Source organism: Syngnathus leptorhynchus, chromosome 21 (assembly GCF_054491065.1).
Source record: "Syngnathus leptorhynchus isolate UIUO chromosome 21, UIUO_Slep, whole genome shotgun sequence".
In the NCBI taxonomy this organism is placed as follows: Eukaryota; Metazoa; Chordata; class Actinopteri; order Syngnathiformes; family Syngnathidae; genus Syngnathus; species Syngnathus leptorhynchus.
The window spans coordinates 4,422,075-4,445,186 of NC_141215.1; the positions used below are offsets into that span (position 1 = coordinate 4,422,075).

General features: G+C 46.7%; 3 protein-coding genes across 6 annotated transcripts; 1 reads left to right on the forward strand and 2 right to left on the reverse strand.

Moving 5' to 3' along the window:
* Positions 1 to 7,328: 7,328 nt before the first annotated feature.
* Positions 7,329 to 11,025, reverse strand: dnajc2 (DnaJ (Hsp40) homolog, subfamily C, member 2). Of its 2 annotated transcripts, none has more exons than XM_085902329.1 (16): positions 10,825 to 11,025; positions 10,192 to 10,382; positions 9,982 to 10,057; positions 9,803 to 9,901; positions 9,507 to 9,729; positions 9,364 to 9,429; positions 9,191 to 9,282; positions 8,978 to 9,099; positions 8,758 to 8,907; positions 8,593 to 8,681; positions 8,442 to 8,511; positions 8,196 to 8,383; positions 8,014 to 8,114; positions 7,817 to 7,927; positions 7,572 to 7,726; positions 7,329 to 7,489 (listed from the first exon to the last, which is right to left on the reverse strand). In XM_085902329.1, exons 1-16 carry the CDS (start codon positions 10,877 to 10,879, stop codon positions 7,421 to 7,423), a joined length of 1,857 nt encoding a protein of 618 aa, XP_085758455.1. In that variant the 5' UTR covers positions 10,880 to 11,025; the 3' UTR covers positions 7,329 to 7,420. The 2 variants fall into 2 exon arrangements, with proteins under 2 accessions (XP_085758455.1, XP_085758454.1); XM_085902328.1 differs by having other exon boundaries at positions 7,572 to 7,732; positions 10,825 to 11,024.
* Positions 11,026 to 11,200: 175 nt separating this feature from the next.
* On the reverse strand, positions 11,201 to 22,995 carry LOC147040243 (protein PHTF2). Of its 3 annotated transcripts, XM_085901895.1 has the most exons (25): positions 22,148 to 22,995; positions 22,027 to 22,069; positions 21,730 to 21,820; positions 21,563 to 21,657; positions 21,141 to 21,281; positions 20,125 to 20,176; positions 18,025 to 18,105; positions 16,813 to 16,869; positions 15,872 to 15,941; positions 15,634 to 15,792; positions 15,394 to 15,562; positions 14,921 to 15,082; positions 14,611 to 14,809; positions 14,404 to 14,547; positions 14,177 to 14,333; positions 14,038 to 14,108; positions 13,848 to 13,976; positions 13,694 to 13,779; positions 13,420 to 13,612; positions 13,213 to 13,344; positions 13,052 to 13,138; positions 12,837 to 12,992; positions 12,668 to 12,763; positions 12,471 to 12,596; positions 11,201 to 12,389 (listed from the first exon to the last, which is right to left on the reverse strand). In XM_085901895.1, the coding sequence occupies exons 7-25, from the start codon at positions 18,067 to 18,069 to the stop codon at positions 12,369 to 12,371; spliced, it is 2,259 nt and encodes a 752-aa protein (XP_085758021.1). In that variant the 5' UTR covers positions 18,070 to 18,105; positions 20,125 to 20,176; positions 21,141 to 21,281; positions 21,563 to 21,657; positions 21,730 to 21,820; positions 22,027 to 22,069; positions 22,148 to 22,995; the 3' UTR covers positions 11,201 to 12,368. The 3 variants fall into 3 exon arrangements, with proteins under 3 accessions (XP_085758021.1, XP_085758019.1, XP_085758018.1); XM_085901893.1 differs by having other exon boundaries at positions 14,404 to 14,809; XM_085901892.1 differs by having other exon boundaries at positions 14,404 to 14,809; positions 14,885 to 15,082.
* LOC147040244 (transmembrane protein 60-like) lies at positions 18,747 to 22,815 on the forward strand. The gene is made up of 4 exons (XM_085901914.1): positions 18,747 to 20,413; positions 20,549 to 21,771; positions 21,968 to 22,081; positions 22,153 to 22,815. Exons 3-4 carry the CDS (start codon positions 21,998 to 22,000, stop codon positions 22,468 to 22,470), a joined length of 402 nt encoding a protein of 133 aa, XP_085758040.1. The 5' UTR covers positions 18,747 to 20,413; positions 20,549 to 21,771; positions 21,968 to 21,997; the 3' UTR covers positions 22,471 to 22,815.
* Positions 22,996 to 23,112: the final 117 nt, after the last annotated feature.

Here is a 23,112-nt window from a genome sequence, read left to right on the forward strand (position 1 = left end):
GGACACTCCATTAGGTACACCGCCATTTTCAGGTGTGCCTAATCACAGGCCACTTCATTAGGGAAAAATCATGGTCAAAATTTAAATGAAAGTGAAAAGTGCCACACCCAAACAACCCCCCACTTTCTGATTGGCTGTTTGATTGGTGACGTCATTCGGACACTCCATTAGGTACACCGCCATTTTCAGGTGTTCCTAATCACAGGCCACTTCATTAGGGAAAAATCATGGTCAAAATTTAAATGAAAGTGAAAAGTGCCACACCCAAACAACCCCCCACTTTCTGATTGGCTGTTTGATTGGTGACGTCATTCGGACACTCCATTAGGTACACCGCCATTTTCAGGTGTTCCTAATCACAGGCCACTTCATTAGGGAAAAATCATGGTCAAAATTTAAATGAAAGTGAAAAGTGCCACACCCAAACAACCCCCCACTTTCTGATTGGCTGTTTGATTGGTGACGTCATTCGGACACTCCATTAGGTACACCGCCATTTTCAGGTGTTCCTAATCACAGGCCACTTCATTAGGGAAAAATCATGGTCAAAATTTAAATGAAAGTGAAAAGTGCCACACCCAAACAACCCCCCACTTTCTGATTGGCTGTTTGAGCTGTGACGTCATTCGGACACTCCATTAGGTACACCGCCATTTTCAGGTGTGCCTAATCACAGGCCACTTCATTAGGGAAAAATCATGGTCAAAATTTAAATGAAAGTGAAAAGTGCCACACCCAAACAACCCCCCACTTTCTGATTGGCTGTTTGATTGGTGACGTCATTCGGACACTCCATTAGGTACACCGCCATTTTCAGGTGTTCCTAATCACAGGCCACTTCATTAGGGAAAAATCATGGTCAAAATTTAAATGAAAGTGAAAAGTGCCACACCCAAACAACCCCCCACTTTCTGATTGGCTGTTTGAGCTGTGACGTCATTCGGACACTCCATTAGGTACACCGCCATTTTCAGGTGTTCCTAATCACAGGCCACTTCATTAGGGAAAAATCATGGTCAAAATTTAAATGAAAGTGAAAAGTGCCACACCCAAACAACCCCCCACTTTCTGATTGGCTGTTTGAGCTGTGACGTCATTCGGACACTCCATTAGGTACACCGCCATTTTCAGGTGTTCCTAATCACAGGCCACTTCATTAGGGAAAAATCATGGTCAAAATTTAAATGAAAGTGAAAAGTGCCACACCCAAACAACCCCCCACTTTCTGATTGGCTGTTTGATTGGTGACGTCATTCGGACACTCCATTAGGTACACCGCCATTTTCAGGTGTTCCTAATCACAGGCCACTTCATTAGGGAAAAATCATGGTCAAAATTTAAATGAAAGTGAAAAGTGCCACACCCAAACAACCCCCCACTTTCTGATTGGCTGTTTGATTGGTGACGTCATTCGGACACTCCATTAGGTACACCGCCATTTTCAGGTGTTCCTAATCACAGGCCACTTCATTAGGGAAAAATCATGGTCAAAATTTAAATGAAAGTGAAAAGTGCCACACCCAAACAACCCCCCACTTTCTGATTGGCTGTTTGATTGGTGACGTCATTCGGACACTCCATTAGGTACACCGCCATTTTCAGGTGTTCCTAATCACAGGCCACTTCATTAGGGAAAAATCATGGTCAAAATTTAAATGAAAGTGAAAAGTGCCACACCCAAACAACCCCCCACTTTCTGATTGGCTGTTTGAGCTGTGACGTCATTCGGACACTCCATTAGGTACACCGCCATTTTCAGGTGTGCCTAATCACAGGCCACTTCATTAGGGAAAAATCATGGTCAAAATTTAAATGAAAGTGAAAAGTGCCACACCCAAACAACCCCCCACTTTCTGATTGGCTGTTTGATTGGTGACGTCATTCGGACACTCCATTAGGTACACCGCCATTTTCAGGTGTTCCTAATCACAGGCCACTTCATTAGGGAAAAATCATGGTCAAAATTTAAATGAAAGTGAAAAGTGCCACACCCAAACAACCCCCCACTTTCTGATTGGCTGTTTGATTGGTGACGTCATTCGGACACTCCATTAGGTACACCGCCATTTTCAGGTGTTCCTAATCACAGGCCACTTCATTAGGGAAAAATCATGGTCAAAATTTAAATGAAAGTGAAAAGTGCCACACCCAAACAACCCCCCACTTTCTGATTGGCTGTTTGATTGGTGACGTCATTCGGACACTCCATTAGGTACACCGCCATTTTCAGGTGTTCCTAATCACAGGCCACTTCATTAGGGAAAAATCATGGTCAAAATTTAAATGAAAGTGAAAAGTGCCACACCCAAACAACCCCCCACTTTCTGATTGGCTGTTTGAGCTGTGACGTCATTCGGACACTCCATTAGGTACACCGCCATTTTCAGGTGTTCCTAATCACAGGCCACTTCATTAGGGAAAAATCATGGTCAAAATTTAAATGAAAGTGAAAAGTGCCACACCCAAACAACCCCCCACTTTCTGATTGGCTGTTTGATTGGTGACGTCATTCGGACACTCCATTAGGTACACCGCCATTTTCAGGTGTTCCTAATCACAGGCCACTTCATTAGGGAAAAATCATGGTCAAAATTTAAATGAAAGTGAAAAGTGCCACACCCAAACAACCCCCCACTTTCTGATTGGCTGTTTGATTGGTGACGTCATTCGGACACTCCATTAGGTACACCGCCATTTTCAGGTGTTCCTAATCACAGGCCACTTCATTAGGGAAAAATCATGGTCAAAATTTAAATGAAAGTGAAAAGTGCCACACCCAAACAACCCCCCACTTTCTGATTGGCTGTTTGATTGGTGACGTCATTCGGACACTCCATTAGGTACACCGCCATTTTCAGGTGTTCCTAATCACAGGCCACTTCATTAGGGAAAAATCATGGTCAAAATTTAAATGAAAGTGAAAAGTGCCACACCCAAACAACCCCCCACTTTCTGATTGGCTGTTTGAGCTGTGACGTCATTCGGACACTCCATTAGGTACACCGCCATTTTCAGGTGTGCCTAATCACAGGCCACTTCATTAGGGAAAAATCATGGTCAAAATTTAAATGAAAGTGAAAAGTGCCACACCCAAACAACCCCCCACTTTCTGATTGGCTGTTTGATTGGTGACGTCATTCGGACACTCCATTAGGTACACCGCCATTTTCAGGTGTTCCTAATCACAGGCCACTTCATTAGGGAAAAATCATGGTCAAAATTTAAATGAAAGTGAAAAGTGCCACACCCAAACAACCCCCCACTTTCTGATTGGCTGTTTGATTGGTGACGTCATTCGGACACTCCATTAGGTACACCGCCATTTTCAGGTGTTCCTAATCACAGGCCACTTCATTAGGGAAAAATCATGGTCAAAATTTAAATGAAAGTGAAAAGTGCCACACCCAAACAACCCCCCACTTTCTGATTGGCTGTTTGATTGGTGACGTCATTCGGACACTCCATTAGGTACACCGCCATTTTCAGGTGTTCCTAATCACAGGCCACTTCATTAGGGAAAAATCATGGTCAAAATTTAAATGAAAGTGAAAAGTGCCACACCCAAACAACCCCCCACTTTCTGATTGGCTGTTTGAGCTGTGACGTCATTCGGACACTCCATTAGGTACACCGCCATTTTCAGGTGTGCCTAATCACAGGCCACTTCATTAGGGAAAAATCATGGTCAAAATTTAAATGAAAGTGAAAAGTGCCACACCCAAACAACCCCCCACTTTCTGATTGGCTGTTTGATTGGTGACGTCATTCGGACACTCCATTAGGTACACCGCCATTTTCAGGTGTTCCTAATCACAGGCCACTTCATTAGGGAAAAATCATGGTCAAAATTTAAATGAAAGTGAAAAGTGCCACACCCAAACAACCCCCCACTTTCTGATTGGCTGTTTGAGCTGTGACGTCATTCGGACACTCCATTAGGTACACCGCCATTTTCAGGTGTTCCTAATCACAGGCCACTTCATTAGGGAAAAATCATGGTCAAAATTTAAATGAAAGTGAAAAGTGCCACACCCAAACAACCCCCCACTTTCTGATTGGCTGTTTGATTGGTGACGTCATTCGGACACTCCATTAGGTACACCGCCATTTTCAGGTGTTCCTAATCACAGGCCACTTCATTAGGGAAAAATCATGGTCAAAATTTAAATGAAAGTGAAAAGTGCCACACCCAAACAACCCCCCACTTTCTGATTGGCTGTTTGATTGGTGACGTCATTCGGACACTCCATTAGGTACACCGCCATTTTCAGGTGTTCCTAATCACAGGCCACTTCATTAGGGAAAAATCATGGTCAAAATTTAAATGAAAGTGAAAAGTGCCACACCCAAACAACCCCCCACTTTCTGATTGGCTGTTTGATTGGTGACGTCATTCGGACACTCCATTAGGTACACCGCCATTTTCAGGTGTTCCTAATCACAGGCCACTTCATTAGGGAAAAATCATGGTCAAAATTTAAATGAAAGTGAAAAGTGCCACACCCAAACAACCCCCCACTTTCTGATTGGCTGTTTGAGCTGTGACGTCATTCGGACACTCCATTAGGTACACCGCCATTTTCAGGTGTGCCTAATCACAGGCCACTTCATTAGGGAAAAATCATGGTCAAAATTTAAATGAAAGTGAAAAGTGCCACACCCAAACAACCCCCCACTTTCTGATTGGCTGTTTGATTGGTGACGTCATTCGGACACTCCAATAGGTACACCGCCATTTTCAGGTGTTCCTAATCACAGGCCACTTCATTAGGGAAAAATCATGGTCAAAATTTAAATGAAAGTGAAAAGTGCCACACCCAAACAACCCCCCACTTTCTGATTGGCTGTTTGATTGGTGACGTCATTCGGACACTCCATTAGGTACACCGCCATTTTCAGGTGTTCCTAATCACAGGCCACTTCATTAGGGAAAAATCATGGTCAAAATTTAAATGAAAGTGAAAAGTGCCACACCCAAACAACCCCCCACTTTCTGATTGGCTGTTTGATTGGTGACGTCATTCGGACACTCCATTAGGTACACCGCCATTTTCAGGTGTTCCTAATCACAGGCCACTTCATTAGGGAAAAATCATGGTCAAAATTTAAATGAAAGTGAAAAGTGCCACACCCAAACAACCCCCCACTTTCTGATTGGCTGTTTGAGCTGTGACGTCATTCGGACACTCCATTAGGTACACCGCCATTTTCAGGTGTGCCTAATCACAGGCCACTTCATTAGGGAAAAATCATGGTCAAAATTTAAATGAAAGTGAAAAGTGCCACACCCAAACAACCCCCCACTTTCTGATTGGCTGTTTGATTGGTGACGTCATTCGGACACTCCATTAGGTACACCGCCATTTTCAGGTGTTCCTAATCACAGGCCACTTCATTAGGGAAAAATCATGGTCAAAATTTAAATGAAAGTGAAAAGTGCCACACCCAAACAACCCCCCACTTTCTGATTGGCTGTTTGATTGGTGACGTCATTCGGACACTCCATTAGGTACACCGCCATTTTCAGGTGTTCCTAATCACAGGCCACTTCATTAGGGAAAAATCATGGTCAAAATTTAAATGAAAGTGAAAAGTGCCACACCCAAACAACCCCCCACTTTCTGATTGGCTGTTTGAGCTGTGACGTCATTCGGACACTCCATTAGGTACACCGCCATTTTCAGGTGTGCCTAATCACAGGCCACTTCATTAGGGAAAAATCATGGTCAAAATTTAAATGAAAGTGAAAAGTGCCACACCCAAACAACCCCCCACTTTCTGATTGGCTGTTTGATTGGTGACGTCATTCGGACACTCCATTAGGTACACCGCCATTTTCAGGTGTTCCTAATCACAGGCCACTTCATTAGGGAAAAATCATGGTCAAAATTTAAATGAAAGTGAAAAGTGCCACACCCAAACAACCCCCCACTTTCTGATTGGCTGTTTGATTGGTGACGTCATTCGGACACTCCATTAGGTACACCGCCATTTTCAGGTGTTCCTAATCACAGGCCACTTCATTAGGGAAAAATCATGGTCAAAATTTAAATGAAAGTGAAAAGTGCCACACCCAAACAACCCCCCACTTTCTGATTGGCTGTTTGAGCTGTGACGTCATTCGGACACTCCATTAGGTACACCGCCATTTTCAGGTGTGCCTAATCACAGGCCACTTCATTAGGGAAAAATCATGGTCAAAATTTAAATGAAAGTGAAAAGTGCCACACCCAAACAACCCCCCACTTTCTGATTGGCTGTTTGATTGGTGACGTCATTCGGACACTCCATTAGGTACACCGCCATTTTCAGGTGTTCCTAATCACAGGCCACTTCATTAGGGAAAAATCATGGTCAAAATTTAAATGAAAGTGAAAAGTGCCACACCCAAACAACCCCCCACTTTCTGATTGGCTGTTTGATTGGTGACGTCATTCGGACACTCCATTAGGTACACCGCCATTTTCAGGTGTTCCTAATCACAGGCCACTTCATTAGGGAAAAATCATGGTCAAAATTTAAATGAAAGTGAAAAGTGCCACACCCAAACAACCCCCCACTTTCTGATTGGCTGTTTGATTGGTGACGTCATTCGGACACTCCATTAGGTACACCGCCATTTTCAGGTGTTCCTAATCACAGGCCACTTCATTAGGGAAAAATCATGGTCAAAATTTAAATGAAAGTGAAAAGTGCCACACCCAAACAACCCCCCACTTTCTGATTGGCTGTTTGATTGGTGACGTCATTCGGACACTCCATTAGGTACACCGCCATTTTCAGGTGTTCCTAATCACAGGCCACTTCATTAGGGAAAAATCATGGTCAAAATTTAAATGAAAGTGAAAAGTGCCACACCCAAACAACCCCCCACTTTCTGATTGGCTGTTTGATTGGTGACGTCATTCGGACACTCCATTAGGTACACCGCCATTTTCAGGTGTTCCTAATCACAGGCCACTTCATTAGGGAAAAATCATGGTCAAAACTTAAATGAAAGTGAAAAGTGCCACACCCGCCCTCACCCCCACTTTCTGATTGGCTGTTTGATTGGGGACGTCATTCGGACACTCCATTAGGTACACCGCGATTTTCAGGTGTTCCTAATCACAGGCCACTTCATTAGGGACAAATCATGGTCGAAACTTAAATGAAAGTGAAAAGTGCCACACCCGCCCTCACCCCCACTTTCTGATTGGCTGGTTGATCTGTGACGTCATTAGGACACTCTATTAGGTACACCACCATTTTCAGGTGTACCTAATCACAGGCCATTTTATTAGGGAAAAATCATGGTCAAAACTTAAATGAAAGTGAAAAGTTTTTTCTCAATTTTTGTTTTAATTCATTTCATATAAAACAAAGAAGACAAACACATTACGGTCATAATAAAAATAATAACGATGTCCTCTTTGTGTTGTCATTTTTTAGTCTTGCTTGCGACTTGCTCTTGTGCAGCTTTCTTGGCTTTAACCATCTCCACCAATTCCTGTCAGAGAAATGAAAAATATCAACAAAACACGGTGGCACAATTGGTGTCATTAAAACCGCAGCCGGCCACTTTCTCTCACCTTGTACCTCTTCATACAATCTTTCTTGTTCCGTCCTGGCACGGATGCGGCTATCTTGTCCCAGCGTTCAGGCGTACTGACAGGATATGTCTTGAGGGCCTGCTCTAGAAGCTTCTGTTCCTCTGTGGTCCAGGGAGCGGCGCTTCCATCGCCACCTGGGGCTTCCATTGTCACAAGGACAGCAAGAATGAATCAATCAAAAGAAAAATCATTTTATTGTTGAACTTCAAAAGTTGAGCACCCACCTTCAAACCTCTCCGATGGCACAGCGTTGTCAACGGTGGGCGGCACAGAATTGTGCTCCTTCTTGAATTTCTCAAAGGCTTTTCTGTTGATGTCGTCTTTCTGTAATGGATCTGAAGAGGCGACAGTTAGATGTGGATTGTGTTGGCCCTAATTGCCTGTCAAGCAAACGCTATTCAAGGACTTTTATTTTATTTACCAAGGCGTTGTAAACTCTTGGCTTTGTTGATGACGTCTTTGGCTGTCCTCTTCATGCCACTTGTTGAGTGTAAATTCATGTAGTTGGCAATAACATCCCACCTTGAAGAGAAGAAAAAAAAATAATAATATGCAGCATGACTTGTAATGACTTGACTCGACATTTATCCGCTGGCAGATTACCTGGCATTGGTTCCAGCAGGGAAAAGATTGACGGCCTTGATGAGCAGCTGGAGGTCTTCCTCGTTCCAGCCTTTGCCGCCGCCCCCTCCCCCCCCGCCGCCGCCGCCGTGCTCGGCGCTCCGAGAGGCCTGCATTGCCTGAACCTCAGCCTCCCGCTCCTTCTGGAGCTGTGCGTTCACCTCCTGCACCTGAGAGGGAAGGTGCGCTCAGAAGAACGGACATGGCGATGAGATTTTATTTTTTTACCTGCTTCTCGACTGCAACCTTGCTGTCCTCCTTTGAAGCAGTGGCCAGTAACTCATTGAGGGTCTGCAGGCTGGAAGTGAACGCAAGAAGAAAAACTTGAAAACTGCGTTTCATGTTGCTCAACACTTGTGATCTGCTTGCTTTCTTTCACCTGCTGAGATCCAGCCTATCGCAGAGCTTCTCCACCTCCTCCATCATCTTTACGTTTTCGCCCTCATTGGCAGCAAAGTAATTCCAGTTCTGCGGCACGTGAAAAGGCGCCGTTAGCGTAGCCCACGGATGGGCAGCGAACAATCGCGCTTGGTGTGGAATCAACCTTGCAGGTTGTCCTGAGCTTCTGCCGCTCCTTCTTGATGGCTTTCTTCTGGATCTCCTTTTCTTTCTTGGCCAGCTGGGCCGCCTGCTTGGCTTCTTCGTCTTCTTTCTCTTTGGCCAAACGAGCCGCCTCCAGCTCAGCTTGTCGGGCCTGAAAACAAACGAAAATGTCATGGGCGGGCAATTTTATTGTTGCTTAAACTTTTCCCGTCGGGACTTACTCTCTCTTTTTCTTCCTGCTCTTTCTTCTTGGCTTCCACTTTTGCTTTCTTCTCAGACTCCTTCCGGGCTTTTTCCTCTTCCTTGAACTTCTTGATCCGGGGATCGCAACTGTAGGCGGTATCTGCGTGGGATAAACGGAAGCGGGTTTACTCGAGTGATTCCTTCACGGCGTGCGCGCTGTACTGCAACGTTCACATTTGTCGTCTCTGTACCAACTAGTGTTCGTATTCGGATCATCTCCTCCTTCTTCCTCTGAGCTCTGGAGGCTCGATTCTGCTTTTCGATCCATCTCCGCTCATCCCGACTGCAAGGGGAAAATACCAAGGGCTAGTCAGACACAGACGCTCGGACCAAAGCATCTGATTTGAGTGCTCAAAAGCTCTACCACTCGGCCTTTTCCTTCTCCTCCTCATCCAAGTACGAGAATTCCCGCCACGAATCAAAATTGTACCTGCAACAACACAAATCAAAGACTTAAGACCTTGAATGTTAAAAATATTCGGAGCGCTGAAATGGGATACGGCGTACCAAAAGGAGTAGAAGTTATCCACTTCCTCAAAGGAAGACGCCATGGTTCCGAGGTTGGGCACGTGCTTTTTGGCGGACCACCGGGAGTTCCTCTCAAAAACTGCAGGAAACACCTGGAAGAAGTTTTCTTTGCCCTCTGCCTTGGAAGGCACGCTGTTGTCAAATGTGGGATCGACACTATCGAAGGCTCGCCTCTTCACGGGGTCGGACAGGGCTTCGATGGCTGTTGGTAAGCGACAATGGCAGGACATCAAAAGAGAGCAACCCCCAACCAATACAATCGAGTAACGACGCACCTTTAGTTATACACGTGAAGTAGTCATTATCGCCTTCTGAAATTTGCTCTCCCGCAGCTTTCCTTTTGTCGGGATGGTGCTTCAACACAATGGCTTTGTCTGTTGAGAGACAAGCGAGAATGTGACCCCAGGAACAAACACGACCGACGAGACCAGTACCGTGCAGAAAGCATACGTACGGGCAGATTTGATCTGTTTTTGAGTAGCTTTGTATCTCAAGTGTGGAAGACCCAGGACAGCGTAGTGATCTTGATTCTAACACAGAGTAACAGAAGGCAAGTTGTAAGCAAATGTATTGGTCTCAGTAAATCACAGTCAAGTCCATGTTCTCACTATGCATACGTTTGCCCAGCATTATTAAAAAAAACAAAAAAAAACAAAAAAAACACCTTCCAGTCCTTTGGGTCGAGCGTTCGGAGCATCGGATGCTCTTGCAACTGAAAGTCCTCATCATCCGACTCCTCAGAGGACTCCTCCTCCTCTTCCAACTCCTGGAAGGAGGTGGACAGGTTCCTGTTTCTCCTCTTCACATAGGCTTCGAACCAACGGCCAACTGGCTCCACCTGAACCCGCACGGAGGCTGACAGAAGGATGCAAATGTAGGTATTCACAAATATGTACTCAAATACTAGTCACACTTAAATTGACCCCCAAATTGTGCTACTCAGTCAAGCCTGGTCACTATTGACAGAAGTAGTTAATAAATACAATGTCGACGGTAAAAATATAAGTTACGACCATGTATGTATATTGCAATTGTGTGCTATAACCAGCTATTATACCGGCACAATAATTTGACTGATGACTATCAATGTGTCACTCAAAAAAATGAGCTGCTGTTATGCAACAGTCACATAACTAGGCTAAAATAGCATGAGTCAAACTGAAACATCTTTTTGGTATGAGCCCAATGTTTTCTGTCTGTTTTGAAACGTATTGCTAAGCTAACAAGCATGCTAACAAACTCTTGAAGTGTAGCTAAGCAGACTAGCTCCCATTGGCCTCAGTCATTCAATCCTTACCGGCAACGTCTCGAAACACTGTCGTTTCATCGTTGTCCACCGCTTTTAATAACATTTTTACAAAGAAGGGAAGACGAACATTCGACAGCCACACTAATTAAATGATATATTTCTGAAGGAACTTCCAATTTCAGTAGAGGCTAACGAATGTTTGCGTTAGCGACATGTGTCGACGCAGTCTGTACGTCACTTCCGCCTGAGCCGGTATGTCGCTTCGGCCTAACGTCACTTCCGCTAACGTCACTTCCGTGTTAAAGATTTTTTTATTTACCTCCAGGAAAGGTGCCTTGATAATTCATATGGAGGTAAATTGGGGTCAAGTTTTGTACTTGATAAGAAAATACAACTTGAAAATACACAAAAAAAACACACCAAGTAGCGTTATATCATCCAGCGCTTGGATTTTATTATAAAAATGTCGACAGACCAATTTCCCCTCAAAAACGTGAATTTTTTGGACCGTCTGAACTTCATGTTTCAACATACACTTCTTTACTCCTTAAAAAAATAAAACACATATTCAAACATGCTTCTTCTCCCCACAAGTGTGAGGAACAAACTTGAAAATATAAAGAGACCACAAAAGAAAAAAAAAAACACACACAAATGTACAACCTGACAAAATTTAAAGCTGCAAATACATTCTTTTACCAGCGTAGGAAAAAACTGTTTTCAAACAATCAATACAAGCACTTTGGTCTCTTTCTACCGCACACAATTATGAATAATATAGAATGAGCAACATGCTAACACAACATTTGTCAGCATTTAAATTGGACGAGACTGATGCAAATGATCCGCTGTAGCTTTAAAGTGCACGTTTGTTTTCTTTCAATAACCCGGCTGCCTCGACGTGACGAGCTAATACTGATGCACATAAATTGACCAATCGGATTGCCTGCCCCAAACTACCGTTTACGTCGCCGTTTGTTTTGTGTGTTGACTCGACTCGGAGGGGATATGAAGAGAAAATACTGCGGAAGACATTTTTGATTGAAATGGGCAAATAAAATCTAATAACTTGTGGATTTAAAATGTGAGAAAACTACTCACACTTTTGGCTTCATTTACTTTCCCTTTTTGTTTGGATTTGACATTTCTTTTTCAACACGACCATCCATATTTGTAGTCTTACTGCAACCATCTTCCATATTTGTAGTTTTCTTTCTTTTTCCTACTTTCTATCTTAGTGAGTCAGCCAATTGCCAATCTGATTGTTCACGTCATCCAATATGGGGATTTGTACCTGCGTTGAAAAATGTAACTGTATTATTATCAAAAGTAGGCAGTCTTTTAAAACAAAATAAAAACCGACAACAACAAAAAAAACAGCCATGAAGTATCGCACTGCACTGAGAAGCAACCAAATAATATTGAGGACAAGAAAATAAAATAACTTAAGCTCAAGGGCACAATGTGAGATGTCATAAATAGTAAAGTTAAATAAAAGGTGAAAACACTGAGCAGGTAAAATAGCTTGTTGACGGACAAAGCACTCGGATGATACGTCGTCCTCTTCTTCTTCTTCTTCAGTCATCTCAATGTCACGACTTGATTTTCCACAGCTGCACACACACACACACATACGTTAAGACGTACGGAAACACACGCTCTTGTATTTGCGCCTTTTTTTTTGTCACGCTCACCTTCAAGTTAAATCCTAACAGGTCTGAAATGACGCCCGAGACAGCGGAGAGGATGACCACCTGCGTGATGTTGTACAGCAGAGGGTTCATGGTCAAACCGTACAGCCGGAACGGACTATCCAGCTCCTGCCAGGCGACAAAAGTGGCAACGTTACCGGCGTGCACGCTCACGTGACAACACACGCATGCGCACTCACCTTGAGTAGTTTAGTTGCCAGTTTTAAGACGTTGTTGACCAGCGTCAGCTCTTCCTTCTTGTTGGGCTTCTTCTCCATCTTGAGATACAAGTTGATCTGAGACACACACACACACAATCAGTACTAAGAAGCAAAGTGTGTGCGTGTGTGTGTGTGTGTTTTCATCCACCTGTTCAGTCAGCAAAATGGAGGTGTTGCTGTACTTCTTGCTGGTCTCCGAGCCCAGCGTGACGAACCTGAGCAGGAAGAGCGAGAGGCTGGAGCACCAGATCACCAACTCCCAGTTGTAGTGACACTCCAGGAACGGGTCTTGAGCGTGCAGCAACTGCGTGAGGACCGACGTCAGTGGAATGGCCGTGACGAGGGCGCGCTCGCGCACGTTACCTGCGCGCAGCAGATGAAGACGACGGAGAGCGTCAGCAGGAAGGCGGAAGATACGATGACGTCCACGGAGCGCTGGGGGCCTCGACGCTGCAACGGAATCGCCATCGTTCACAAGAGTTCAACCCAAAAAAACTCCCCATCTCAATCAAGACTTATTTTACTTTAAGGTATGAGCGTAGTGACAGCCACATCTTGATGTTCTGGACCTTCTTCAGTCGAAAGTGAGGAACCTCCGATTTCCTGGCTCTTCGGGCTGAAGTCAGGTGACCAAATAGTTTTGCGAACAGCAGCCTCTGAAAATCACATTGATTTCATCCGCTGCGGTTTGGCAACAATCAATAAATATTCATCGTCAGTATGGTCCTCACCTGCTTGTAGGTCCTCTCGGCCACGCTCAGCAAGAAGAAGAAGAGCCAGATGAGGCACACCCGCACCATGAAGCTTAGCGTCACCATGGTGACCACCAGGGCTTCCGAGCCGGAGCCGCCGCCCAGCGCCACGGACAGCAGCTCGTTGGCCGACAGCGTGGGTAGCCGCTCCAAGTCGCCGTGCTGAGCGAGTCTGACCACACAGAAAATAAACAATGTGAGGGAAAAAAAAAAAAATAATCGTGCCGACTCGTCGTAAAACAATCAAGCCAACCTGTAAGCGAAGGGCGTGAGTCCCAGCGTGACTGACACCAGATTCCCAAACACCTGGTAGCCAATTCCCGGAGTGTAAAGATTCACCTGGAACACGCAAAGACGTTAAGATTCAATTCAAAATGGAAAAAAAGGTGCGTTGGTGGTGCGCTCACTCTGTTCATGATCATCCCACTGATCTCCAGGACGGACATATCGGCTTTCTTGCACTCGTTTCCCTCCCAGACGATGGCGCTCACTCTCTCCAGGCCCGGGTTGGAGCTATGCAGCCAGGGGGCGTGGCCCTGAGGAGAAACAAAAAGCTTCGTTTCCAACAATCAACTGGACGCCGTTGCCTCCGCTGACCTGGTGGAAAGGGTCGTCTCTGTACTCCTTCTTGGTGGGAGGACACAACGGCGCGCCTCCTCCTTCTCCGTCTGCGGACGATTCTCACGTTAGGCACGCAAGCGGAAAAGTGTTTGGGGGGGTTGGCGGACTCTCTGACCCGTCTCCGAGGTGCAGGACGACCTGCACTCGGCGCAGTGCAAGAAGTCCTCCCACAGCAGGTCCTCCGTCTCCGACTCGTGGCGAGTGCTCTCCGAGTCGGGCGTCCTCAGGCTGGAGCACCTGGAGCTGCAGCTGGTGCCCGACTTTGGGACATCCTGACACAAGAGAAACATTGAGACTCCGGGGTGGGAGGGAGGGGCAGGGGGGGGGGCGTACTTGACAGACCTCCACGGTGTAGTGTTTCTTGTAGTGTGTGCTCTTGCGGTTTCGCAACGCACAGTCGACCTTAAGTCTCTCGACTCCCCTGCGGAGGGCGATGTAAGACGCCTCGGGGTCCTCCTCGCTGGACGCCTCATCCGACGCGGGGCCCTGTGAGACACCGGCGACGTTGAGGGGAGTCGCGCGGGGGAGTCGCGCGGCGCCTCGGCTCACCTTGCCGGCGGCACTGCGGGCAACGTGCGCCTGCGGGGGCGGCCCGCGGGCGGCCCAGCAGGCCTCATCCAGGCGGGTCAAGAGCTCGCAGCGCTGCAGGCCTTCCTCGCTGCTGCGGTTGGTCACGCGGCCGTCCAGCGACACGTAGCCGTTGTCCGTTTCCGTCGACTTGTCAATGGACAGCTTGGACTTCTTGGACCTGGGGGGAAATTGGAAGTGCGCTTAGGATTTCTTCAATGGATTCAAGCGGACGAGCGAGAAGAAAATGCCTCACTTTGGCCACTCGGAGAGGAAGAAAGGAAATACACACCCAGCTTTACACAGATCATGCCAGAAACCGTGGAAGAGAGTGCCCAGGCTTTTGGTGGCGCTGGCAGAGTAGGAGAGCGGCGCCCCCTCCTGCGTGTTATCGGTAGTGCTAGAGCCGTCGCCTTCCCTATGCACCTCCATCTGGGAGGCCTTTCTCAACTTCCTTCAGCCGGGGGAAAGAAGGATAGAGCACAGAAAGACTTAGTGGCCGCCGCTTGGGAGCCTTTGCGAACCAAGTCCGACGATTGCACGGCCCATTTTCAGGTGTGCGACCGTCCTTCTCGAGAGAGGAGAAACGTCGAGGCGACGTTCCCAAAGTGAAAATGCAGATGCTCCAAAAACACACAAAAACACTTCAAACTTTGCAATCGTGATGGAGAGCCTGATCAATAATGATCAATTGAAAAAAAAAAAAAATAATCTAAATTTGAACGAAGAGACTCTCCATGACTAATTCAAGTTTTTTCTCTTCACCTGCGTCTCTTGCCGCCGAGGCCGCCGGAGGCCGGCTTGGGCGTCCGGGTGGAGACGATCTGACAGTGCACAGTGCCCAGCAGCAGCATGAGCCAGATGGCGCCCAACACCTCGGTGGCGGGGATGCCGTGAGGCTGAGGGATGCTGGCGTAGAGGAGGGCCGCCGCCGCTGTGGACATGCAGAGGAGGCGGAGTTACGAATGTTTTGAAATGTTCAAACAAGCTCGCCAGGAGCCACACCTTGCAAGATGTAGAGAGCCAGCAGCAAGAGGAAAATGGCTCTGGAGGTGACCTGGATCCACCATCGGTAGAAGAAAGGGAAGAAGACCACGCGCACGATGCCCTTGCGAGTCAACGAGGTCCACGGGCTCTCCGGTTTCGCTTTTGCAAAGGCGGAGCCTTGGGGAGGGACGCAAGATGAAAGAATGACAACGGACGCTCGTCAGCACGCACGCGCTTAGAGTCGGCCTCGTCTCACCTCGAACCAGGTCCACGTCGATGAGGTCCGGCTTGACGTGACCTGTTTTCTTTGGCTTGTTCCTCAGGCCCTGCGGGGAGGATGCAAAAAAAAAAAAAACATGAATGGAGGTGGATTAAAAAAAAAAAAAAAAAAAAGAGTTTCCATTTGGGAGGCACACGGTACTTTCTACAAGCGTTAGATGCATTCCTACTGGGTGAGTCGGATCGAGGTGCGCGTACCGAAGCCACGCGACAAGAAGCCAGCTGATTTCTACCATTTTTTTTTTTTTTTTTTTTTAAGTCGACCAAGCCACACCGAACCCGTGTTAAAAAGACATCAAGCACACGCCGCGTGCATGTTTGAGTCACGTGTTGTCGACTCGTTCCTCCTTCAGGCTGACCCAAAGGATCGATAGTTCCTCGTTGGCAGGAGATTTATCTTGCCACTGCCCTTCCAAACAAACCCGTGTTCTTATCTGCGAGCTATTTGCGGCTTCTTATCTTTATAACGGCCACTCGGCCGTGTCAAAAGCCTTTCGGAGACTCTAAACGTCCTCCTTAGATAAACATCGGATCAAAATCAAACTCGGGTGTCACGTGGGCAAGCGTGGAAGGGTAAACACACCAAACACAAGGCCGGGCCGCTCGGGGGACGGACCAAACACAAGCGGCGCTACGTCTACGCCGCGGGTGAGCGAGCGAGCGAGCGCACGTGCACCGCGCCGGCCGCCGCCGCTGAATACTCACCCGGGATATAAACTGAAGATGAGGACGATTGACAGGGAGGATGGGTGAAGATGGAGAGGAGGAAGTGGGGCAGAAAGGAAATGGGTTAAAAAAATAAAAAAAAAAGACAAACACTGGACGAGGACGGAGGTGAGAGGGAGCAGACAACTTGAAGAAAGTGAGAAAACAAATGAATGGCGGGCGGTGGCCAAAAATAAACGGAGAGAGGAGCACCTTGATTTCCCGCTGCTCCACCGACTTCTCCCAGATCTGCTGGTCGTAGGCGCCAATCTACCAGACAAACACAAGCACGGACTCGTGAAGAATAACTTTGTTTGACAACACGGATTAATTGTATTCAGACAGACACAAAAGAGTGACGAGGATCGGCAGCGTCATCTGTCCGTGTCACGTGGAGTCGACAGACCCGGCGTGGCGTTGCCGTGGCGACAAAATAAGTGCCGTAGCTGTCCGTGAGACCTGGCAGGGTTCAACTATTTTGACCTACTTCTTCCACACGGACTCCCGCGGCTGGGCCAAGTGTGCCGCTGCGGCACTTGGTGAGGGTTGCCATGGCGACGCAGTCGGAGGAGGGGGATTACGATGAACATCCTGACGATTCGCGGCGAACTAGGCGCCGCTAGCGTGTAAATTAGCTTAACTACGAGCTCATGGGTGATCTTTTTGCAAGAGCAAATGGGGCATCTTCATTTCAGTCGTCGGCAAGGCAAAATGGCCGCGCACGTGAAGGATAAAAAAAAAAAGAAAAGTGGCTTTTTCTGCTGAGTTTGTATTTTGCAACTTTAGCACATTTAGACGAGAGGAGGCGCAAATAAAATGTTTGACTCGACTTCCCCTGCAAGATGAAAAACATCTCACTCCAGTTTTGCATGTATGGAAAAAGGAGAAGCCCAATTTGACTCAACCATTTGACGCAACAACTTGACTCAGCTATTTGGATTGCCCGAAGCTCCGACCACCGTTGAATACAGTTAGACAAAAAAAAATGTCTGTTCGAGGAAATTGTTTCATTTTAATTGCACCGCGAGTCACGTTGGCTAACCCGTGTCTGCCAGAGAGGAATGGAAAAATAACGAAAGCTAAGCCGGCTGAGATACACGTAAGGTGAGAGGCGAGGAAGCGGGGAGAAGGTCGGTGGGTATCAATATTAGTCTAGCGGCGGATCGGATATCGGAAACCACGAAAAAAAAAAGATGATACACGACGCCGGATTGCTAGCCCGTTTTGTATTCGGAACGTGTCGGGTCCTTTGCTTTGAATGGAGATCATGCAAATGTATTGGGACACAGGCTCGTCAATAATGAATCAATCAGGGGTCGGAGGAGCTGCAGAATGAAATCATCAAAGAATTTTTTTCCAACGACCGCGGTACACAAAAGTTCACGATGGAACGACAAGTGCAGGCCATAAAAAGCAGCTTCTCACCTTTTTCTGGTACCACACCACGGCATCTTTCACTTTGGAAGCCATTTACATGTCACCTCTCGCCGTCTGGGGCATCTTAGACTGGAATGGAGGGGGAAGGAAAAAAAACAAAAAAAAACCAACAACAAATCACACAGGAGAGAGAAGAAGGCGAGTGAGACAGAGCAATGCGAGCGCACACGCAATTTGGCGGCAGGCGTGTCCAGACTAATGACTCGGGGGGGAGGGAGGGGCGGACCTGCGCGCCGAGCACACGTGTACGCATATTTGTAACATGGTTGTACGAATGCAGACTTGCGGTTGGGAGGCCACTCGGTCACACCACCGAGTACGACTCTCGCAATAGAATGCGGCGCTGGGCTCCGCCCTTTCCGTTTGGGCGTTGACATCAATTTGTTACGTGCACAAGACGTGTCACTTTTGACAGGCACATTCTTCTTGTTTTTATTACTTGTTACTATGTATAAAAAGATGGAAAATTCCAGAGGATCAAGGCCGGGCAACAAGTCACTTCCAACTCCCCCCCCCTTTTGTTGTGTTGACGCCAACGTCAGCGTTCAACAGGTGCCGAATGGCGGAACCCCCCGCCGCGGATGATGTCATACATTTAAAAGGAAGGCTGGACTTTGTGCTAAAGCAGGAAAGACGACACAAGGCTATGTGACGGCCAACCGGATCGAGGATGTTTTTCTTGGCTGGGAGGATATCTCAAGATTACAAACCCTCAAAATTAGTTGAAAAAATGAGGGGACAGGTGGAAATGCTGAAGAAAATTGTTGGAAAATATGAAAAAAAAAGGGAGGGTCCAAGCATTCCTCAAAGGGGCAATGCCCCCCCCGCCCCCCAGCTCCACTAATGCTACAACAAGCAGGAAGGAAGCCAGCTTGTTTAAATTTGAAGATGTGGTCAGCAAGTGTCTGCGTGAGGCTCCTTCCTTGTTCTTGTCACTTTTCTCATAAAAGGTCTTCCTCTATCTCACGATGACCGTGACATGCCACCTCGCCGCCAGATAAGCGGGATAAAAGCGCACGTGGCAAGGCCGCCGTTCTCGCTGGTTCAAGCGTAAGCCAGGTGGGGAGTGACTGTCTATCTTGACACAACAGGCGGGAAGAAAAAGATATAACGACAGGAAGACGGTGTCTGAACTTCCAATCCTCCCAGTTTAAGGCACTTGAAAGCACAAACGGTTGGCTGCAACTCACAGTTGGCCTAATATGGCCTCAAAATTGCAGATTGTGCACTGAAGGGGGGAAAAACATGGCAGGATCCTAAAAAGAAAATGGTCCCAAAATACACTGCGGCTTTGGGTGTGTATTTCGGGAGCACAAGCAGACGTCTTAATGCACTCGAGTCACATGACACCAAACACAAAGTTGCAGCACACTGGCCACTTCCACAGAAATTCATTCGAGAGAGAGAGGAAAAAAATAAACAACTGCTGCGCACACATCCGGGAGGCCGTTAAGAAGAGCAAAGTCATCCCGAGCCCGGGGTGGTAAAAAACAACAACAAAAAAACACGAAATATTTAAGAAAAGAATACAAATGGGACAAGCCTCACATGGAACATTCCACTGACTGAGAGCTTCTAACTTGCAAACCATGTCAAGTGTCATAGAAACGCATGGAGGAAGAGAGAGAGCATGAGACGGAATTCATCTCATACACATAATGGGGGTCATAATTGGGTTGTGCAATCGAGAACGATACTTTAATTGGCACCTTTGGATGAGTTTGAGTTAACTCGGCTAATTCGTTAAGTGGAACCCGAGCTGCCTCCCCTCCCTGCTCTATATTTCATGATGGGTGCCGCTTACATCTCTTGCGCCACATTGGAAAAAGCGCCGGGCTGCCAAATGAAGGTGGGCGAGCCAAATAAACACAGGCGCACCCCAATGACGGGTCGGGACTTTCCGTCCGGCCCGCTATGGGGACAGGGGTGGACTCGTATCCTCTGTGGCTGGGAAAGAAATTGACTTCCGGTCAGCAAAAGTATTGGGACAGGAGTGACACTTGGAAGAAAACAGCCTCGTTCAAAGTGTGTCGTTGAATATTGACTAATGCGTTTCAGGGGACAAGTCAGCAAAGTGAATTAACATACCAGCGATGGTGAAAGTCTTGACGCTGGGATTGACAGGCTCCAGGTGGTGACTCTGCAAAAGAAATGAGCATCACACATCAATGATTTGATATTTGGGGACAATAGCGACTCAGCTTTTCTGATAGGGACAACAGCGGTACTCAAAAAAAAAGGGATGCTTCCTTCTACGTTCACACTTTGAACATCTGCAGCTGTGAGACAAGGCAGCGGGTGGGTGATGTAACAGTAATGCAGCAAGTGATGTAACCGGCCCAGCGGTGCGACGGGCTCGCTCGGCCGAGCATCGCAGGTGCTCGATGACAACTCAAAAACAAATGCAACGCAAGAAGTGACCCGTAATCGCAAGCCATTGTATCCATGGCAACTAACATCTTCTACCAATCTCACACAAGTTGGGATTCTTTTTGTGTGTGTGTATTTTTAGTCTAACCTTCCATCTGTCAGCGAGGCACTGACACACCTAGATGTCCCACACGATGACAGAAGAAGCATTCAGGAAGCACTGACTACATAAAGGCCGTGCCATCCCGTCACCTTTTGACCTCACCCAACAAACAATCTTCCCTGACAACTTAATCCCTTTAAGTAAAACAAAAAATAGCCTCAATCTACACAAACTTGGGAAAGAAAACATTTTCAAGTATGAGAACCCAACCTTAAGCGTTTACCTTTAGACAACTTTCTCCGTGTCATGGGTCATCTAGTAAATCAGCTTCACAGCAAACTCTTAAGTCAACCAAATACGTTCAAGTGCAAGTGCAAAGATACAGATGGTTCCTTTTTGCCGTTTTAAAGCGTGATGTACAATAATAACTCAACGAGCAACACACACACACAACGTCTTCTTCTCCTTTATCCCTTTTCCAAGCGCCCCCCTCCCTGCAAACTGAGAAGCTAGCTCGGGAGCTAACTAGCCAGACGGCTATGCTACCCGGCGGCCACAAAGACCCCCCCACCCCCACCCCTTCCCCGCTCTTGACCCAGACATGCAACTAGCGGGGTCTGCAGCGTCTTACCTCGCTGACGGGTCAAAGTTGCTCCCGCCGCTCACAATGGCTAAAAAGAAAAGCTTTACGTGCGGAGCTAGCCAGCCCAGACGGTGTTGTTCAGCGGCTCGGCATCTGCTCACTGGTTCGGCTTGTTGAGCTCCTCCGAATCTGAGTGACGAGCAATAGCAAAAATACAAGTTGACTTCACTCGCCCCGACCGTAAAGTCCCACTCAAAGACGCCTCCACATTTTCAGCAGTCTTAAGCGTGTCCGTGGAGAAACAAAACACGTCCTAAGTGCGACTCACCATCATTAAACTGCTTTAATACCCATACAAAATGTGGGTTGTCTCCCTCTAGCGGACATTATTAATCGCTGCAGGTGAAAAAAAAAGTGCCCTGCGTCACGAGCACGGGGACTATGGTGGAAGCTATCGCGTGACGCAATACCTTGCTCACCAATCGGGATTCAGAGTGGGCGTGCCAATCCCGGATAGCGGATCTACTTTCTCTCGCCCATCTTCCAGCGGTCGTCAATACAAAACCTTCGAAAAACAATTGAATTTTGGAATTAAAAAAAAAAAAAAACATTCAAACAGTAATGATGTAGGCCATACGGGAAGATGGAGAGGCTGGTCACCGATGTAGGAACACGCTGAGTGAGTGACATCGTCTGCGGCTAGCTTCCATGCTAATGCGCTATGAGAGCTAGGTTAGCATAGTGGATTTGAAAAATTAGACATGTGCACAAATGTTTACTGGATTACAATAATAAAATGATCGACAATGCATTTAGTCATGTTATTGCGTATTAATATTTGACAGTGACAATGTTGAAATGTTATTCCATCCTAGCCTGTTTGTCTCCTGCCTTGCCAAGTCAAGATGTCCCTGGCGCAGAGGGTCTTACTGACCTGGGTCTTCACCTTGGTCTTCCTCATCATGCTCGTACTGAAACTGGATGGGAAGGTAGGACATCATTGCAGAAATGACTTTGTAACAAATATGCAATCATGAGGAATCGTTCATGTGGACCTCAGGTACAGTGGAACTGGTTCCTCATCTTCCTGCCTGTGTGGGTCTTTGACGGTATCCTGCTCCTCATGCTCACCATCAAGATGGCCGGTCGCTGCAAGCCAGGTTTTGACCCACGGAACGGCTCGCCGGACCTGCGTCTGCGCGCTTGGTACCTGGCGGCCATGCTGCTCAAGCTGGCCTTTTGCCTGACGCTGTGCGCTAAGCTGGAGAAGTTGGCAGAGGTGAAGCTCACGTTGGTGTGCATCCCACTTTGGACCATGCTGCTGGGAGCGCTGGTGGAGCTTGGCTTCAATATCTTTCCAGAGAGGAGAGAAGCCTGACAAATGATGGAACAAAGATAGAAAAAAAATTAGACTACTGAAAATTAAGACTACTTTGAACAACACACTGGATGATTACTTTTATTTGTTGCCATTATGTTGAATATTTGTGATTTGAGAATGTTTATGTTGCACAAATTTTAAAGCTCAATTTTGCGTCCAAAGTCAAGTACTGTATTTAGTAGCTGAAGTTACACATTGTCAAAAGTCGGCTCTAACCGACTAAATGTGACGTGCTGTTTAGTAATGACCCCGAATTTAATGAACAATGAATGATATTATGTCTCATAGATGAATTGCATTATTTTGCACTGTACCAATGTAAATAAATAATAATGCAGTCAACGTTCATCAGCGAGAAATAGAAAGAATATGCTGACCGAAAGAAACTTCTTCTGAGAATGTCAATATTTTCATCCAGTGAGCCTTTTATTAGTTTGGCTCTTATTTATTTAAAGTAGAAACCCTTCTACGCGTTTGTCTTTACAAAACCTCTTATGTACACTACAGTGCTGACAGTTCAAAAGAAAATGGCTAAAATCAAATAGAAAAAACACACACTTGATAAATAGTCCCTGAAGACTTTCTACGGTCATTGCGAGTTTGAACACAAATAGAAAGATCATGTCAGGTTTTTCCCAT

What these genes read in the sequence shown, in the direction of transcription:
- LOC147040243 (XM_085901892.1), bottom strand. Translation starts at nt 18,069, where the DNA reads ATGGCTTCCAAAGTGAAAGATGCCGTGGTGTGGTACCAGAAAAAG. An exon ending in GTCCTGCACCTCGGAGACGG is followed by an intron (nt 14,109 to 14,176) that starts GTCAGAGAGTCC and finishes AATCGTCCGCAG; the next exon opens with ACGGAGAAGGAGGAGGCGCG. An exon ending in CCGAGAGGACCTACAAGCAG is followed by an intron (nt 13,345 to 13,419) that starts GTGAGGACCATA and finishes TGTGATTTTCAG; the next exon opens with AGGCTGCTGTTCGCAAAACT.
- dnajc2 (XM_085902328.1), bottom strand. Translation starts at nt 10,879, where the DNA reads ATGTTATTAAAAGCGGTGGACAACGATGAAACGACAGTGTTTCGAGAC. An exon ending in CTTCACGTGTATAACTAAAG is followed by an intron (nt 9,730 to 9,802) that starts GTGCGTCGTTAC and finishes GCTTACCAACAG; the next exon opens with CCATCGAAGCCCTGTCCGAC. An exon ending in AGCTCAGGACAACCTGCAAG is followed by an intron (nt 8,682 to 8,757) that starts GTTGATTCCACA and finishes CACGTGCCGCAG; the next exon opens with AACTGGAATTACTTTGCTGC.
- LOC147040244 (XM_085901914.1), top strand. Translation starts at nt 21,998, where the DNA reads ATGTCCCTGGCGCAGAGGGTCTTACTGACCTGGGTCTTCACCTTGGTC. An exon ending in TACTGAAACTGGATGGGAAG is followed by an intron (nt 22,082 to 22,152) that starts GTAGGACATCAT and finishes TGTGGACCTCAG; the next exon opens with GTACAGTGGAACTGGTTCCT.